We start from the raw sequence: 18490 nt of genomic DNA on the forward strand, positions 1-18490 counted from the left end.
GTTTAGCTAATGCTTTCCTGGTCATTACTATAATATTCTGGTATGTCTGACTGATGTTCAACCATTCAGTTCTAATCAGCACTGACTGAGTGCTTACTGTATGCTGGGTACCCAAGTTGCATACACAGTCCCTGACCTCAAGTAATTGGCTGCCGAACAGAGACAGACACATAAACAGATAACTAATACCGTGCAGTGGTTCTGCAATTGAATTTGGGGTGCTTCACAAATTCTTTAGTCACACATTTTCAAACAGTCTCTTGGGTCACTTCCACAGATGGCTCATTTTCTCCGCTGTGTTTTGATTCATCCCAATTTCATCCCGGATTTTCAGTTTACCTCATTTGGCTTCAGTTTCTTCTTTGGCCAGGAAAATATCCTTAAATATACCACATTCATTTCCAAACTAATATGAGATGTCTATAAAAGAATAAAAAAACAGGTATAAGGATAATCCTACACTAATAAATGGAAAATGTGTTCTGCCAAAATTAGGCTCAAGGTGATTCTCCTCCATGAAAAATATATATCAATATATCTACAATATGCTTCTATATGATTTGAACATATTTAAGAAGACTATTTGCCCATCTGTTAGCAATGGCTAGCGTAGGGAGCTGGGTTGGTGGAGAGAGGCTTGGACTTGTTGTCTCATGTAATTCTGTTTCACTTGATGATTTTTTAAAAAACTTAAACATTTCTTTAAATGTGTGGAAAATAAAAACATGGGTTAGTTCTTGACTATATAAAACAACAAAGCCAAACTAAAGGAAACAGGGTGTCTTCCTTTAGTGCTTTGATCTCCTATCATCACAGCGACCAAACTCCTGAATGCATCTCTCCAGGAAGCGGGCTTCCCTCACACATCATTTTATGCCTTCCATCAGCATGCTATTGGCTGAGTGGTTACTATGTCCAATGGGAATCAGTGGGAGATGACAATCTCCTCATCTTTGCAGAACTTCATCCCAGTGGCCCAATCACCTCGCCTCCTTGTAAGGGTGCTTTCCTTTCCGCTTTGTGCTCTTTGAGTCCTATCTGCCCTGTCAGCCTCCTTCTCCTTTTCCTTTCTCTGGATCTTACACCATTTACTATATAGGAGACTTTTGAGGACTGATAACACTTAAGGATTCTTAGAGAAGGACAACCAGGCCATTTCCATCTGTGTCCTTCTAGCCTTCATTTATCAATCCATATTTCTGAGTGTGCTGGGGACAGAATGGAGAAACTGGTACTGTCCATTACCTTCCAGAAATGGAGAGCGATGTTCTGAAATGTGCAACAATATGAATAACAAAGTGCTGAATACTATGGAAGACAAGTGCAGAGTTTTATGAGGAGTCGCCCTCCTCTGGAGGAGGTCAAATTAACTGGGATTGGAAAGATGAGATGGACTATTTTTAAGGATATGAGAAAAAGGTGGTGAGTGTAGAGGATTCTAGAATAAGAAAAGGGTCAAGGGAAATAGCTGGAGAGAAGCAAGGGTCAGATTCTATATGGCTTTGTACTCCACCTTCATGTGTCTGGGCTACATTCTAAGAGAAAGGTGAAATGTGGTTGGATGCTTTTAATTAAGAGTTTGGACCAACCCACAGTTGCCTCTTAGAAAGACTCTCTGTGACAGGTCAGAGGGAATGGATGGGTGAGAGTGTGAGTGTTTACTGCACGGTGTCTTGATCCCGATGCACTCAGAAATTCATTGACCTATTGTTAATAGAAGGAATGTCTTTCCACCAATTAAACATTTCCCTTGACATGAGATTCATGCACCTGACAATTTTTCTTATGGCCTCTTCTCCATCAACCTTTAAATAGCCCTCGAATGTTCCTCTTTCAAACTGAGGGAAAGACTTAAACATTCACTGCACAATGAGGTGATCCTTTTTTTTTTTTGCTTTTTTGGAAACTGGGTTTGAACTCAGGGGCTTGCCCTTTCCAGGCAGGTACTCTGCCACTTGAGCCACACCTGCAGTCCCTTTTGCTTTATTTTTTTTCAAACAGAGTCTTAAGTTTATTCTTGATTTACCTTGGACAGTGATGTTCCTATTTTATGCGTCCTAAGTGGCTGGGATGACAGATGAATCACTATGCCCAGCTTTTTATTGATTGAGATGGGGAACTTTAGAATCTTTTTCCTAGACTGATCTTAAAACTGTAATCCTCCTGTTGGCTCTGGTGGCTCATGCCTGTAATCCTAGCTACTCAGGAGGCTGAGATCTGAGGATCGCGGTTCAAAGCCAACCCGGGCAGGAGAGACCGTGAGACTCCTATCTCCAATAAACCACCAGAAAACCGGAAGTGGCGCTGTAGCTCAAGTGGTAGAGCACTCGCCTTGAGCTGAAGAGCTGAGGGACAGCACCCAGGCCGAGTTCAAGCCCCACGACCGACAGAAACAAAAACAAAAACTGTAATCCTCCTGATCTCTACCTCCCATGTAGCTAGGATTACAGGCATGAGCCTCCTCACCCAGCTCCAATTCCATATTCATCTCTGTAATCAGTAAACTACAACTATATACCACCATACCACTTCCCAGGATGATCAAAATTAAACAGTGACTATACCTAATGTTGCCAAGGATGGATTACAGGAAGGCCCCTGGGCTTCTGGGGAGGCTTTATTCACCTCTGGGTAGTAGAGGTAGCATCTTCTAAAAATGAACATACCTTTGACCTGTGATCTCACCATTGCACACATGGATATGCACAAGAAAACTTATGATAACATTGTGCATAACATTCCCAAATGGAAAGCAATGTTTTAATGTGGAGAAATCAATCATGGCATATTCATGTATCAGAATGTCTACAGCAACAAAAAGAAAAAAACAAGTTAACAGCTATGCCAACCAAACAAGGTAGACCAACATGGCTGGATGTGATGACTGATGACTATAATTACATGACAATCTAGATTAGGAATCAGGATGGTGTGTTTTGTGTGTGTGTGGCAAATAAGGAGTGGGTAGGCAAATAAAGGCAGGAAGGTACATGTGCAGGGGGTATACCAGAATTTGTTCAGTTTGTTCTCTTCTTATGTCTTAGTCTTGTTCTATGAGTGTGTCTGTTTTATGACAAATCACTGAAGTGTGTGCTTAGGTTCATGTAATACTCTTTTTGTTTTGTTTTGGTTGTTGTTTTTCATGTAATATTCTGTATGAATATAATGTTTTAAGAAAACAGAATGGGAAAAAAGAGAAAGCTCAAGACACCTAAAGAAGTGAAGAAGAAAGCACCTGACTCCCCAGCTTTGTGTTTATGCCATGGAGAACCTATGGATTGAACTCGGCCTACCCTTTCTCCTGGCTCTCTTTCTTTTTCCTCCCTCCCTCCCTCCCTCCCTCCCTCCCTCCCTCCCTCCCTCCCTCCCTCCCTCCTTCCTTCCTTCCTTCCTTCCTTCCTTCCTTCCTTCCTTCCTTCCTTCCTTCCTTCCTTCCTTCCTTCCATGTAGCCCTTCTTCCATCCTACCATGTGGGTGGGGAATGCTCCATAACAGAATCCTCAATGACAGGGGTCAAGGTGACTTCTCCTTGTGAAGAATCTTATTTCACCCATTGACCTTAGTTTTGGAGATCACCTTTTCTGGCTTGATTCTCTTTATGCCTTTTGGATCATGCCTTTGGTTATCAAACTCAAAAGGATCCCGAATAACCTTCCCTCCTTTTTTTCCTTAACCCTTAAGCAGGTGTTTCTTCTTTACATTGCAGACTTTTTTTTCCAGGCCTGAGCCTTGAATCACGGTTCCATGTTCGGCTTTTTGGTGGTTAGTTGGTGATAAGAGTCTCACAGACTGAGCCACAAACCTCAGTTCTCAGTGTCTTGAGTTGCTAGGATTACAGGCATGAATCATGGGTACCCTATTATATTGCAGATTTTTAACTTGTTTGCTATTGTTGCAAAGAATACTCTTCAGTTTTGCAAGTCAAAATATAATAGCATGTACTTTAAAACAATTTTAGGTTTTCTACTGTGATTTAATGAGGTGACACTGGGTAGTTTTTCATACCTCAATGATATATCCTTATCTTGTATATTACCACATTTATGCTTGTAAAAGTCTGAATTCAAGTTTCTGTATGGAGGGATTTATTGCTTGTGTTTTTCCTGGTTCTGTGGCTTGAACTTGGGGCCTGGGTGATATCCTTAGCTTTTCACTCAAGGCTAATGCTCTACCAGCTGAATGAAGCTCCAACTTCACCTTTTTGCTGGTTTACTGGAGATGGGAAGCTCATGGTCTTCCTTTGCCTGGGCTGGTTTCAAACCATGATCCTCAGATCTCTGCCTCCTGAATAGCCATTTTACAGCCATTAGGTGTGAGGCATCAGTGCCTGGCTTCAGTATAGGGTTGTGTAACCATTGGGAAAATTGGGTTAACATTTTGTTAACCTTAATTTCCTTATCTATAGTGAGAAAAATAGCCTCCTCTCTTATTATTGTTAGATTGAACTCAGGTAATACATGCAGAATGCATGCAAACAGAGCTCATGCCAACCCAGCAGCGGTGGGAATTTCTAATGATTTACAGCTGCAGACCTCAAGGATTATGCACATTGATGTGTTGTGTGTGGAAGGTTATTTTGTAGAGAACATTCTATCTGGTCCTCTTGGAAAAGCTGTCACTTCTTTCAAGCCCCAAAGAGAGGTCAGCCTGGTTTAGAGACAGACACAAGTAAAGCTAATGAGACACACATTTGATTTCGTTCAAATGTAGGTGATTATGTTGCTGAAAGGGGCTGGGGAGCTAGAAGAGTACTCCCTGTCTTAGAGAATCTTGTAAAATGCCTTAACAAATATATAAGAATCATATATAATTGGCACACACTTTGTTTGAATGCAAACACTGCTGTTAAAGTGGTGCTTAAAAACAGTTTGTTGGCCTTCTCTCCATACAGGAGAAACATTTCTCTCGTTTACACTACTCACTTGCTTAGCAAACCCTTATTTATCCTATAATGCAAGCATAATCTGCCCAACATGTCCAAATGCCCACAGATCCTGAATTAGTGGAGTCTGAATTAGTGGAATTCTAGGCAGTCTCTCACAGAGAACTATAAGCATTTGAAAACAGCCCACTCCAACTGTGTCAAGAATGCTCTCTGAAAATTTACCTCTTTCTTCCCTTGTTTCTCTCCTCCAGTGACTTCTGTTTCAGTTCTGGCTTTCGAAGGAGACAGAGGAAGACAGACTCAAATGTATATTCTTAGGACATCTGAATAGGTATTTATTGAGAAGCCACAGTTTTCCACACTTACATAACTGTCGGCTTTATATAAGGCAAAAGCAAGATGGATCACTACTGTACACAGAAAGACACCACTCTGCAGCAGACCGAGGGCCGTGCAGTTACAGATCAAAATGCAATGTACATGACGGATAGAAAAAACGTCGTGGAACAAAATATATTAAATTATGATTACATTCTATGGAAGGAAATATCTGTATCTTATTATAAACACATTTATAGTCTAGGGTTGTAATGTAAATAGTTGGGTTGTTTTTTTTACATACACTGTTATTGAAACAGAAAAGCAAAATGTAACATTGAATAGGATAAACTTTGATGAGAGAGTTGCTCTTGACTGCACTTGATGCTAAGTCATGATAAGATTGTCCCCTTGCTATGGCAATTTAGAGAATCAATTCATTGATAACTTAGCCTTTTTTGGGGGGGGGAGAGGAGGGAGGCTAGTTATAACGGTAAATAAAAGGCTGGGCTCACCAGGATACAAGGGATCCATTCTTCATTTTGTCTTAGGGGCACAGAAAGAACCAAACATTGGCCGTTAGAGCCTTGCCTTTGGTTTTTACAAGAAAACAAAGCAGATCTATGTGCTTAATTGAAGTTATTTATTTATGTACTCACTTAAATAACTGGTATCCACAGACATAAAACAAAGAGGTGAAAGCATCCCCCACTACTACCACATACACCCCTGCCTTCACATCTATTTCCCAGCAAGGGAGGCAGATGGAGTACATGAATGAAGCATCATTTTAACTTGGCTGATAACAGAGACACACCTAGCAATTGGACTATGTATTCTTCACAACAGTATTTAAAAGAATGGTGCTCCATATTGCTTGTAAACATAGAGACATGGAAATCAGGGAGGGCGGGGGTTCAATGGATCTGAAGGTCATTTGCTAATCTTGGTACCACACAGCTAAAATGGCAATTGTATTGGTAAACATCTCATGGGCATGGTCGTTGACAGAAAATTCCCTAATGGGGTTAACTAACAGACTAAGGACATGCATTGATTACAAGACTCCATCCCAGTGGGCTCCAGGAGTGAACAGTCTAATCATCTTCTTCGTCTTCCTCATCGCTGTCCTTCATGCTGATCCCTTGCAAGCCTCCGCCCTCGCTTACTGAGGCTGTGGCTTCCTCCACGGTGAGCCGGTTCCGGATGGTCTCATAGGTCTTGCTGTTTAAGGTAGAATCCAGGACTCCTTGCAATCGGAAATCTCTGTAGGTTTTCTAAGGAGGGAAAAGACAGAGAGATAAGATAGATCTCATCTCCATGGTGCAGAAGGAGAGGATACAAAGCACAGGTGTAGGAATGAGAACCCTGACCATCAGCTAAGTGTTCCTCTACTCATCAAGGAAAAAAGTCACTGAACTCAGATTTCACTTGGACTGAAAACAGATTCACTGAATGACAGAAAATGAGAAACTGTGACAGGATAAACTGTATTAGAGGAGACAAAGCAAAGCACATAAGCTTGTGTTTATTCAGTTCCATAAAGGGAAATGTTCCATAATTGTTTTGGTTCCTTTTTTGGGGGGGGGAAGGGGTTTGATTCTTTTTTTTTCTCTTAGATTAGTATAATATAATTTGATCGATGGTGTAAAGGAGGGGCTATCGCATATAAATAATGAATCAAGCAATTATGGTATTTTGTGATTGCTGATGCAGTCTGGTCTTTTAGAATTTTTGAGTGTTATAATTGCATGAGCCATACCCCTCTGTCTCATTCACAAGATAGACATATGTACATTGGTATATGAAACCTATTACGGGCAGCAACAATTGTGGGAAAGATGGAGCGCTAATGCCTCATCAATATGTTGCAGGCATGTGACTCATTTCTCATTTCCTTGGGAAAGAACGGTATCTATTCCGTTCACAACTTCATGCTCTCAGGGAAGAAATTTGGCTCTTTTTCAAGAACAATGGTTTGGTTATTACTGAAACACAAGTTCTTTCTTTGTTCCTTCAGGCAATTTATCTCGGATTTCCTTAGGTATCCTAAGAACTGTTTTTTTTTTTTTTTCTAGAAATCTCTTGGTGTTAATTGAACATGACCAGTAGCATCTGTCTGTTGTCTACTTCATAATTTTCTCTTTTCTTTCTTTTTTAAAACTCTTTTAAACAATTCTTCTCATCACACTGAATATCATTTCAGCTCCTTATTCTGTTGTTTGTGTCTCTTCTTGGTAGGGGAAACTTGCTACTGGGGCAGGTGGAGAATGTTAACAATTTCAACACCACTCTCACCATTTTTTTTCTATTTTTTAATAGTTTTTCACATGCTTATGCAGTGTTGACAGTCACAAGGCCAAACTTGTGGGAAGGTCATGGAGGTTAAAATGACTTTGGTGTTAATGGGTAAATGCAAGTTTGACTTAGTGAAGTTCCATAAAGTGAGGTCATGGGTCAGATGATCACAGGACCCCTTGCTACTTTATGTCCATTGTTCCATGGTGATTTTACTCCATAGTAGTAACCTGGTTCAGACATTAAACTGCAGGGTCATTCTATGGATCAAGCTGTAGGAGAGGAGTCTCCTTAATGGGGAAATAGAGGAGGCTGACTAAATGCTAGGCATAGGGTAGACCAACAAGCCAGATGGCTTACTGAACTTTCCAACTTTCTGGTGGCACTTAGAATAACATCTCTGTGGCCAGAGGAGAATGGGAAAATAAAGCAAAACCTATTGTGTAGTCTCTCCTTTATTAAAATTCCAGAGGACAGCCTTCTCCCATAAGATGTTAAAATCTTGAGGCTAGGAATTACATATAGTCAGTCTTGAATCCTCCATCTGGTAATATACAAGCAGGGGCTCACCTAATCTTTTGCCAACATGAGACAAATTAATATATGCGTACTGAAGAATGAAAGAATAGACAGATCTAAGGTAGTGTTTGTTGAGACAGGAAAGAAAAACCAAGCATCCCTAGAAATTGGCCTGGGTGGAGACCCCTGGGTCATGTGCGGAAAAATTTTCTTCTGTGTTGCAGCATTAGTTAAACTGGAGGCCAATACAAGCAAAGAGACTTCTTCAGTAGTGATTTCTGCAGTTATTTCTCTGTGGTTAGATCTGTGTTGTTTTCGAAGATGACAAAGATAAAACCTCCTTTCTGACTTACATTTTTTTTTCTTGACATAACATTGTAAATTCATAACATAGATGTGGAAACATCAGTTTGTAGGAGATGATTAAAATGAAAATTAAAATGAATCCTTCTTGTTATATCTACACAGTAAGAGTCAAACAGAAATTTCCCCTCTCTCAATGTATTTATATCAAGAAAATGGAATTCAAGGGGCCAGGCAGCGACTAGCGAGTTTGCATAACTGAAGTCAAAATAAGAAAATGGACCAAGTCCTTATTTCAAATACATATACTTCTTTGCAGAACAGGGCTGCCTGTAACCTTTGCTGGGTGGATGCTTTGTGAGATCAAATGCAGATGATAATAATTCTCCTTAATTACACACAGTGGAACAGTGATTGGTTTTAAGTCAGCAGTGGGGTAGAGATTCACCTTTCAGGGTTGATTGGGACTAATCCAAAGGAAACCATAAAAAGGGGAGGGGAGAGGGGAGAAATCTTTGGTAAACTGTTAAGATGAAAAATTCTGTTTACTGTTCAAGTATTTTAATAAGGGACTTGGGATTTTGAAAAGGAGTATTTGAACACCAACATTTTACATCACGATGGTAAAACATCAAATGGAAACTAAAATGATCAAAAATGTATTTACCCCCTTCTGTGATCTTATTATTTCATGTAAACCACTGAGATTTCACGCTGAAATAATTATCATTAGTCCATGGCACACACAGAAGAACAGGGGAAAAAAGCGACTTCCAGGGTATGTGATCTCACCTTTGTGATCCTTTACATTTGATTGTATACACGCATGGTATGAGAAGCTACTTCAATTTGCTATGAGAACAATATTGATTTGCATTCTGATAATGATCATAGGACATAGTTAGAAAATAGCTAGAGGTAAATATTTCCATTAAATTAATTGTGGGAAATTTTTATTTAATTAAACCATACATGAAATTGATAATTTAGATGATTAGCATAATGGTACCCCAAGCCAGTTTTTGAAAGTCTATGCAAGGGTAGCTAGTCTCTGTGACACTTCTGCATAGTAAATACACAAAGTATTTTTCCTAGGTGGGTATGGGTCTTGAATTCCTTTTTTTAATTATATTTTTCTTTGAGGTCTGAGAAATGAATTAATCAGGTCTCACAAAACAATTTCCTAGCATTTTCTTGTACGTGATGATGCTTTAGAAATCATCGTATTGTATATGTATACAAATATTCTTTACCTTAAGGAAGTTCTATAGCTCGCCAATAAAACATAGTTCAGTAAAGAAGAATAATGATTTTTTTCTTTTACCTTTACCATCCTAATTAGTGTTTTCAATTGGTATATGTGAAGCTGTAGATCCATCCGGTCCGTCAACCAGGTACAGATGATGTTCATGGAGCTGTTGTACCATTGCTGAAAAAGAGACAAAAATTCTCCAGGCAACACATCATAAGAGGCCTTTACCAGGCAGGCAGGGAGAGAACAGGCCACATTTGAGCACCCTGCTCTGTTTCTGGAGGAGGTAAGATGGTTAAGGAGAATTTGAGAGTGGAGAGATCAAGAACATCAAGTTAGGAAAAAAAATCACAAAGTGCCGGTTCAGTCTACACGAGAATTGGTTTTGGACTTGTAAGCACACATGGACCTCCCCTACTGTAGATATTTCGTATGCACTTCATATGGGGAGACTATCTTTTGCCTTTGTGGTTCTTTAATGAACTGGTTAATTTCATCAGTTTGAGATTCCAGGCATTGCTTATTTTTCTAGTGCCATTGTCTCTAGGGGCTTCCAGAAAATGGAGGCTTCTTCACGGAGCTAATTGATGTGCATTGCCACTTACCTTTCGAAAACCATGGATCTCATGTACTAAGTACAATTCTGGGAATCAGACTGAGACCTTTAGAAGCTGGAGGGGGATACTTTTACTTTTATTTACCTGGCTGAAACATTTCCAATAAAAAAAGACAATAAGTGAAAATTTCTCTTTAAGGACCTAACTGTACTGGGCAGTATTCATGCCCTTCTATTGGCTGTGCAATCTGTTTTAATCTTAACACCAAAAAATTATGGAATATAAGAGGGGGAAAAAACCATCTACAAATGAGCTCATTTCAAGCTGTCGAAATCATACTTCCCCTTAAGGGGGTTAAATTTTGCTTCTTGTCTGTGAAAAATGCTTGAAGCTGTGTCACTTTAGACTGCCACCCCTGTGGTGCAGGAAGTCTCTGGTGCAGTATAATTTTGCAGTACTGTTCATATATTCATAAATCTCATTCGGAGACATACGAACAGTGTTATGAAGTGTCAGTATGAAAAAAAAATCTAATCTTTTAAACTTCACCAGGTTTCATTACGCTCTGCAATTTACAAATAAAATGAAAAGGTGTGGATAGACCTATATATTTATTTTATTTATCGGGTATCTATATGAACTGTACACAGAAAAGATGCAAAAAAAAAAGAGTGGTTAGAGAATTGAGACGATACATACTCTCACGCTAACCAATACACACACACACACACACACACACACACACACACACACACACATATCGCACACCAGTGGGGATTCGAAAAGCATAAATAAAAACATGTTTCCGATGGTAACTCCACCCTTTCTCACCTAAAGATCATCCAAAATCAGTTTATGCCTAACACTCACAGTTTTTCTGAAGCCTTGTTTCTGACTTAATTTCTTCCTTTCTTTCTTTCTCTCTTTTTTTTTTTAAATTAATTTGGAGTTTTACTTGCAAGGTAGAACTGCCAAGTTTCACCTTGCAAGAAACGACACAGTCTGAGCCATGGTGTACGGGGAGCCCTCTTTGCAATCTTTCATATCTAGACTCCTTCTTCAAGCAGAGCCAATTGCGGCTCTCCTTGGAACCCAGCCGCCACACAGACCACGCTACCCCAATCCAGGCAGTACCTCAGCCTCACAGCCAGCTTCTGCTCTTTTAAAGATCATGGAGGCAAAACCATCAGTTTGAGGAGCCTTCTGTCCCCTCTCAGAGAGCAGGCAGGTGGGGGGAGTGGGGAATTATTTTCCCCTGATATGTCCATTCCACAGAGGGCTTGTGATCGCTAGGGTCAAGTTGCTTCAGGCATGGACAGGTTTTCCCCCTCTAGGGGTGAGAATATTTTACTGAACAAAATTTGGGGAAGTAGTGGTTATTGGGTGAAGAGAGGGTGTTTTTGGCACCTCCTGCCTTGGAATTCTTCCTTGTTTTTTGCTGCCATGGCATCTGGGTTTATTAAGTAGGGGTCGGTCCAAGGAGAGGACGACACACCATGTCACGAGTGCGCATGTGCAGCCTTACCTTATTCTCAGCAATGTGGGGCTCGCCTATCCTCGCCCAGGCCTCTCCAAATCTACATTTGCTCGCTGTCTCTGATATGCAATCTGGAAGCTCAAAACAATCTATTTGGAGCCAGAAACACTCTTTGTGCCCTTGGCCTCCTTGGGGTTGGAAGATGACTTTTAAGCAGTCCTAGGAGCCTTCTGGCCACACCTACACGCCCAGAGTCTCATGATGGGTACATTTCTGGGACACAAAAGAAGAGTGTGGCACTCTGGCTTCTAGGCAGAGGTGGCATTTTGCTTTGGCTGTGACAACAGGCAAACCGGCGCTGGCTTATATCACTGCCAGCAAGCCTGTGCGACATGCCTTTTTCTCTTCACTGAGAGACGTGCCACCTTTCAGAGAAAAAAAAATTGCACCCTCTTTCTATCCTATATAGGCAGTTCCTACACTTGCAAATGGCTTTTAAATATTAACAAAAAAGAAGAGCACAAATGAAAAAATACAAATAAAAAGGTAGGAGATGTCAACAGTCTGGTTGTGCTGCAAAGAAGGGTAGGGATGTAGGGAATGCAGTCAGCAAATAAGCAGTGCACTGCACTCACATTCCTTCCCAGGAGAGCAAGGAGACCCTGGATCACCCATGCTTTTCCTCCTGGATCTCACATCTAGCAAAAGAAGTGTAAAAAGTGTATGATGCCCCATTGGCTACACATTGAAAGAGGCAAAAGGGAGTAAGTCACTCCTTTCCAAACCTTATGCTCAGTAGATGAAATTGGAGGCACTTTTGGATACAGCACAGCACTAAAACTTGATTTTTCCAGAAAGGCGCTTAAAGGGATTTGGATGTTGGAGAAAGAAGGAAGCACTGCCTTCTAGAACTTTACAATGTTAGAGGTGAAAAAGAAGATTTTCCTGATTATCTTTTGGACACGAGGAGACAAAGGCCCAGAGAGAGCAAGAGACGTCTCCAAGATCACACCGTTTGTGAATCCCACACTGAAACCAGCTGATTATCTGCCCTTTCTTCCCACTAAGCAGTTTGCCACCGGCACACAGCTGATGTGTGCCGCTACTCCCAACTCCTTATGTAGGGATTTCACAAGGATAACTAGCATCAAGCCACAGTGAAGGTCTTGACACCACAGCCGTTGGACAATGCCATGAACCCTGGCTTTTGTCCTCCATGTCAGACATGTACTAGCATGTTTCTATGTGTCTGCCTTGTTCCTGTTCTTTGTCATGGGCTCCCAGTACTCATTAATCAGGTTTGCTTTATTTAAGATGGAAGCTAATGCAGCAGCAGATTTGTTATGATTCTTCAAAAGAGGAAATTCATAAAACATTTTAAGTTCTCCCCATTTTGTTTTGTCTTTGGTTCTGATAAGCCTTTTCTGGAGCTATCCTAACACCTGGGCACTAAATTTTTGGTGAAAATGTACTCTCTCTAAATCTGTAGTATTAAGAATCATGAGCCGACGATATGCACAAAAGTATGTATGTAGAATTCTGATCCTTGGCTTCCTCCTCTTAATTCATGGATCTTAATTTGAAACATCTCAAGTGAGATTCTTTAGAGGAATAAAATCTCCAGTAGCCTGGGATCCTTTGAAATATGTCCCTGGGAGATAATTCTGTGAAGATCCGGACTTGGATCTAAAAGGGATGTACATCACATTATGGCCTTCAGGTTTTAGGGATTTGGAAAGTGGGGAAATTCTACAGTATCCAATTCTCCACTAACTGCCGTTGGATCAGAAGGCTTTACTTTAAAGGAGCCAGAAGACTAAATGAAAAACTGCCAGAATCCTGGGTTCATGCAGACCTCTTGTCTTTGCCTCCTCAGGGCTAGAAACAGGAGTCCATACAGCTGTGTCTAGGTAGCTTTTCTTTCTACAATGTTGGGGTAAAAAGCACAGGACCAAGCCACACACTTGTTTGTGATCTTGAGTAAGTTTCTTAGATTCCCAGAGACTCAGTTTCCTGATGGAAATGGAGCCTAACTGGGCTGACATAGACTTTTGCAGGCTTTCTCATTTGGCTAATGAAAAACTACCAGTGAAGCACTTATCCCAGCTCTTGGAACCCACAGCTGCAATAGCCATTAGCTGCCACCACCATCTTCCCCAGCGCCTTCATCTACTCCACTGAAACTACCATCATTCTACCATCATCGCTTCTCACTTCTTTTTTTTTCTTCTTCTTCTGTTTCTCACATGAGAGACACCCCAAACAAAGGAGAAAGCAGCATGAGTTACCAGGGAAAACCATGTGGTGGAGAAGATCATTCTTCCTGTAATGTTTCCAGAATGCCTGCCCCAGCTTTACATGCCACACAAGTTGCTTTCCATTCAACTGAAAGGTTATTTTGTGGTAGATCATCACCCAGACCTGTAAAGCTATCCTGTGTGTGGAAGGCACATCTTAAAGTCACCTATTCTGACATCTTGGGTTAAAAGGATTCAGACAAGGAGTGAGTGATGTCTCAAGCCCTGTGGGGACAAGCCCAGCTTCACCCTGGGTTGGCTACTTGTTAGACGGATACCCCTCCAGCAAACTCCTTAGCTTTCTGACCCTCGGTCTCCTCTTGGGGTTAATGCTAGTATCTACTTCATAGGATTACAGTGAGCATGAATGGAGGTAATTCATGTAAAGTGTTTAGCACTTAGCACTTAGCTGTAAGCACTCAAAAAAAAATTTAGCCTCTGAATTGTCAGAAAGCAGAACAGATCCATATTCAGTTTGCAACCCTAAAGAAAATTTCTCGATTCATTTCTAGTAGCAGTTTAAGGCTGTTAATACGCAGACACCCTCAAGTCACATGGTCTCCCTCACAGACAATGAGGCTCACTAGCCAGGTGGAGGCAGGATCAAATACTGACTTTTACAAACCTTTTAATGCTTTGGCCATCATGGGTTTTTTTTGCATTAATTATAATATTATTTAATGTTGTATTGAAACAGTAATCTATATTGATGACTCTATTTTTGTTTTTCCTATACATTCAGCCAGGAAGAAGGGACTCCTTTGCCCTTCCCTGTGGTTTCTTGTTTCCTGGATGGAAACTTTATCCCCTGGAAACACGCAGCACTGAGAGATAAGAAGAATAATTAACACCTTGCCGGACAATGTAGGGTTCACAGAAGGCAGGCCTCTGTGTAGATCTGGATAATTCACAATACCCACCCACGCTGCAGGGTTGCCACAGCACTTGTGACTTCTATCATTCCACTACGATGTATTGTCTTAATTCTAAGCCCCAACATCATGATACACATTTGATGCCCTAAAGAGACATTATTATTAATGGGCCACTGGTTTTCAGAACAAGCCACGAATAGATCAATAGGGCAGCAGGAACAATGAGCAGAAACTGTAAGGAGATAGAACCATTCACATATTTCCACAGTCATATATCACAAGCATAACTTATCTCCTTAATTTGTGCAAAACCTCTGTCAGAATGGACCATTCTCTAACTCTCTGGACTTTCCTGTTTTTGATAAAGTATTATTTCTTACAGGTCTCCTGATATGCAATCCCATTCCTACACACATACACACATGCACAAGCCTTCACACAGTTTAACAAGTTATGTGTTCTTTAAACACTGATTAGAAATGATTAGAAAAAGGTGGATGGAAATGAGGGTTGTCATTTCTTAACAAAGATGAACATTTTTTTTCCTCTCTCTCTTATGGTCCTACCATTTCTTCTTATTTTAGTCTATGTTGGTGATGCTCAGTTGCTAGTGGAGAAATTCCTCCATGTGGGCAGTTTGTGTGCTAGGAAAAATACAACTTGGAAAAGTTGGCTTTATCACAATAACTTGAATTTTCCTAACAGAATTTTAGACTAAAAAGTTACAATCTTGATCAAAATTTCAGCCCTGAATATCATCTCTGAAACTGTAAAATATTCAGTAATAAGAGAGGGTGAACTCATAGAACCTCATGCAGTGTGCTTCTTATGAAATGAAAGGTATCTAGCTGGGCGGCAGGGGCTGCAATCCTGCAGTGTAGCTACTCAGGAGGCTGATATCTGAGGATTTTGCTTTGAAGCCAGCCTGGCCAGGAAACTCCACAGGACTCTCAACTACCATTAATCAGGAAAAAGCCAGAGGTGGAAGTGTGGCTCAAGTGGTACAGTATCAGTCTTGAGTGGAAAAATTAAGGGATAGTGCCTAGGATCTGAGTTTAAACACTAGTACTGACATGAAAAATGCATAAGGATGTGTAGGCATAAACCCAGTGAAAACAGTCAAGAGAAAAACTCAGGTCTTCTTTACCACTCTTTTTCTCTAAAGAAAAATTTTATTAACTTACCACATGCGTACTGCAGCATCTCACCTTTAGTCAAACACATACACACTTGACACGCGTGCACCCATACACACACACACACACACACACACACACACACACACACACACACACACACACACAAGATATGTTGTCTTCTGGCTATAACTGATGGAAGTCTTATAAAAATAAACTTAAAAAAAATTACGGCATTTAGCCCAAAGACCAACAACCACATCATGAAAAATACTTTCACATGTTTTCTTTGAATAAAAATTGGTGACTGTTGAATATATCCTCTGTGGTTAATGAAACGCACTAAGACGCATACCAATCATTATGCATTCTCTTTGAGACTAGCAGGTTGAAGCTATGCATGGTAGGGAGGCAAGCACAGAAGGCCTGTGGATTGTTCAGAGCCAGTCTGTAAGCAGTGCTCTCTAGTTGAGAGTTCCATCACCCACACTTTCACTTCACTGATGAGGAAACAAAGACTCTGAGAAGCAAAGCAGTAGGTCTAGTTACTAATGAGTAACTAGTAACTAGTAACATCCAGCATACACTGAATGTGGGCCAGTGGCATATTCCTGTAACCCAGCACTTTAAGGCAGGAAAATTGCAAGTTCAGGGCCAGCCTGAACTCCATAGTATGATCCTGTCTTAAATAACCAAATCAAAAAACAAAACAAAGTTGGTGAGGCAGTGTAATACAGTGGCTTGCAGATTGTATTCAGCCCTGCTGTCCTGTGTCTGAATCTTGAAAAATCTCTTTTAACCTATGAGATTCTTCAGATAAAAAGTCTCAGTTTTCTCATCTGGCAAAGGGGAATAATGATAACAACAACAACACATTTAGGGTTGCTCTGGAGATTAAATACAAGTAAGATGTGTAGAGTGCTCAGCAACAGGGCCAAGCACACACCAAGTATTGCGATTCTTTTTTGTTTTTTTGGCCAGTCCTGGGTCTTGAACTCTGGGCCTGGGCACGCTCCCTTTTGGTCCTTTTGCTCAAAGCTAGTGCTCTATCACTTGAGACACAGCACTACTTCTGGCTTTTTCTGTGATTAATTGGAGATAAGAGTCTCATTAACTTTCCTGTCTGGGCTGGCTTCAAATCTTGATCCTTAGATGTCAGCCTCCTGAGCAGCCAGGATGACAGGTGTGAGCCACTGCTGCCCAGTCTATTAGCCATTCTTATGTGAGCTGTGCTAACCTACTCTGCTTCACAAACAAGATTATCAGATTCCCCCAAGAGGGAGTTGTGTGAAACTTTCTGAGAACTTCTATTCTGGAAATGCCCGAGCCCACAGGTCATCTGGTAACTGCTTGTAAGCAACCTGTGTTTCTGGACTGAAGGGATATGGTGAAATATGGGAGGATTGTAATCTTTTCTCTGGAAAGTACCCTTTCTCCAACCCAGCACAGCCATGTAAGTGGGCTCACATCTTGTCTAATGAAGAAATGATTTTATTTGTTGGCAAGGCGTCAAAGAGAAAGATAAAACTTTGACCCCGCCCATGTGACTAAGCACTTCATTTTGTTTTTGCTGACAAAAGTGAGTAATTACTAGAGAAAACATTCCCACCAAGTATTTAAGTTGGGGTATTGAAACACTGTAATGAAATATTTTACGTTTGAAGCTTTCAATGCCTATTTCTTTCTTACAATTTGGGTAATTTAAGAACCTGTGAAAAGCACCACCCAGACTTTCTCTACATTTCTACCAAAGTACCCATAGCTTCATTAAACGAAGTCACAGCTCCACAGCCCTGCAGGTGTCTCAGGCCTCACCATCGCCAAAGATCTGGTTGTATTTGGGGGTTCGAAGCAAAGATTCAGGGAGGGTACGACAAAGAAACCTGGCTCATGGAAGCCATCTCTGCCAAGTGGGCAATCTGGATCTGCTGTATGCAGTTCACAGCAAGTTTTGGGATTTGTCAACACCCTCCAAAGGCTGAACAAACACTTTTTAAAAGGCACATCATCCGAATGCTTTCAGTAATGAGGACACTGTTGAAAGATGCAATCTTTTGCCTCATTTGAGTGTTGCTGTAATTCAAGATTTGATCTTCCAAAACAACTGCTCTTACAAATGGGTATTTCCCAGGCACAGCTTCAGGACGCTCAGATAAAAGCACGAAGCCATAACCAGATACCCACATCAAAAGCCACAGGTCAGCAGAATGAACCATCTGAGATGTCCCAATGTTCTTTTAGTTCAATATGCAGGGTTCCCCCCCCCCTCAACTTGGTTCTTCTTAAAATGCAAACGAACTCCTTTCAATGAGATCTGTACAAAGCTTATTACAATTCTTCAAGGTGGCCTGATGGAAAAGTCTATGGACTGGACCTCTCTAGAGGCTGAGCACTCCCTCCCTCCCCCACCCCCTTGCTGAAACCATAGCTTCAGAAACTAGAGCTATCAACACCCTGCTGCTTGGAGAATCTGGCTACTCATCTGCCTTTAACCTTTGCTTATAAGAGAAGGATAGTGCAAAAATAAATGCTTTTTAGCAAAGATATTTGTTTCTGTTTACAACCTGTGATTT

At 40.9% G+C, this 18490-nt stretch overlaps 1 protein-coding gene across 7 annotated transcripts in view; it reads right to left on the reverse strand.

The window, feature by feature from the left end:
• Positions 1 to 5196: 5196 nt before the first annotated feature.
• Cadps (calcium dependent secretion activator) overlaps positions 5197 to 18490 on the reverse strand; it is a 446274-nt gene continuing 432980 nt past the window's right edge. For all 7 annotated transcript variants that reach the window (XM_070018866.1, XM_070018868.1, XM_070018865.1 and 4 more), the window contains 2 exons: positions 9648 to 9752; positions 5197 to 6480 (listed from right to left, as the gene is read on the reverse strand). In XM_070018866.1, the coding sequence (XP_069874967.1) occupies positions 6301 to 6480; positions 9648 to 9752 (285 nt within the window). In that variant the 3' untranslated portion in view covers positions 5197 to 6300. The remainder of the gene's footprint in view (positions 6481 to 9647; positions 9753 to 18490) is intronic.

Source organism: Dipodomys merriami, unplaced genomic scaffold (genome assembly GCF_024711535.1).
Source record: "Dipodomys merriami isolate MVZ:Mamm:240054 unplaced genomic scaffold, mDipMer1.0.p SCAF_13, whole genome shotgun sequence".
NCBI lineage: Eukaryota > Metazoa > Chordata > Mammalia > Rodentia > Heteromyidae > Dipodomys > Dipodomys merriami.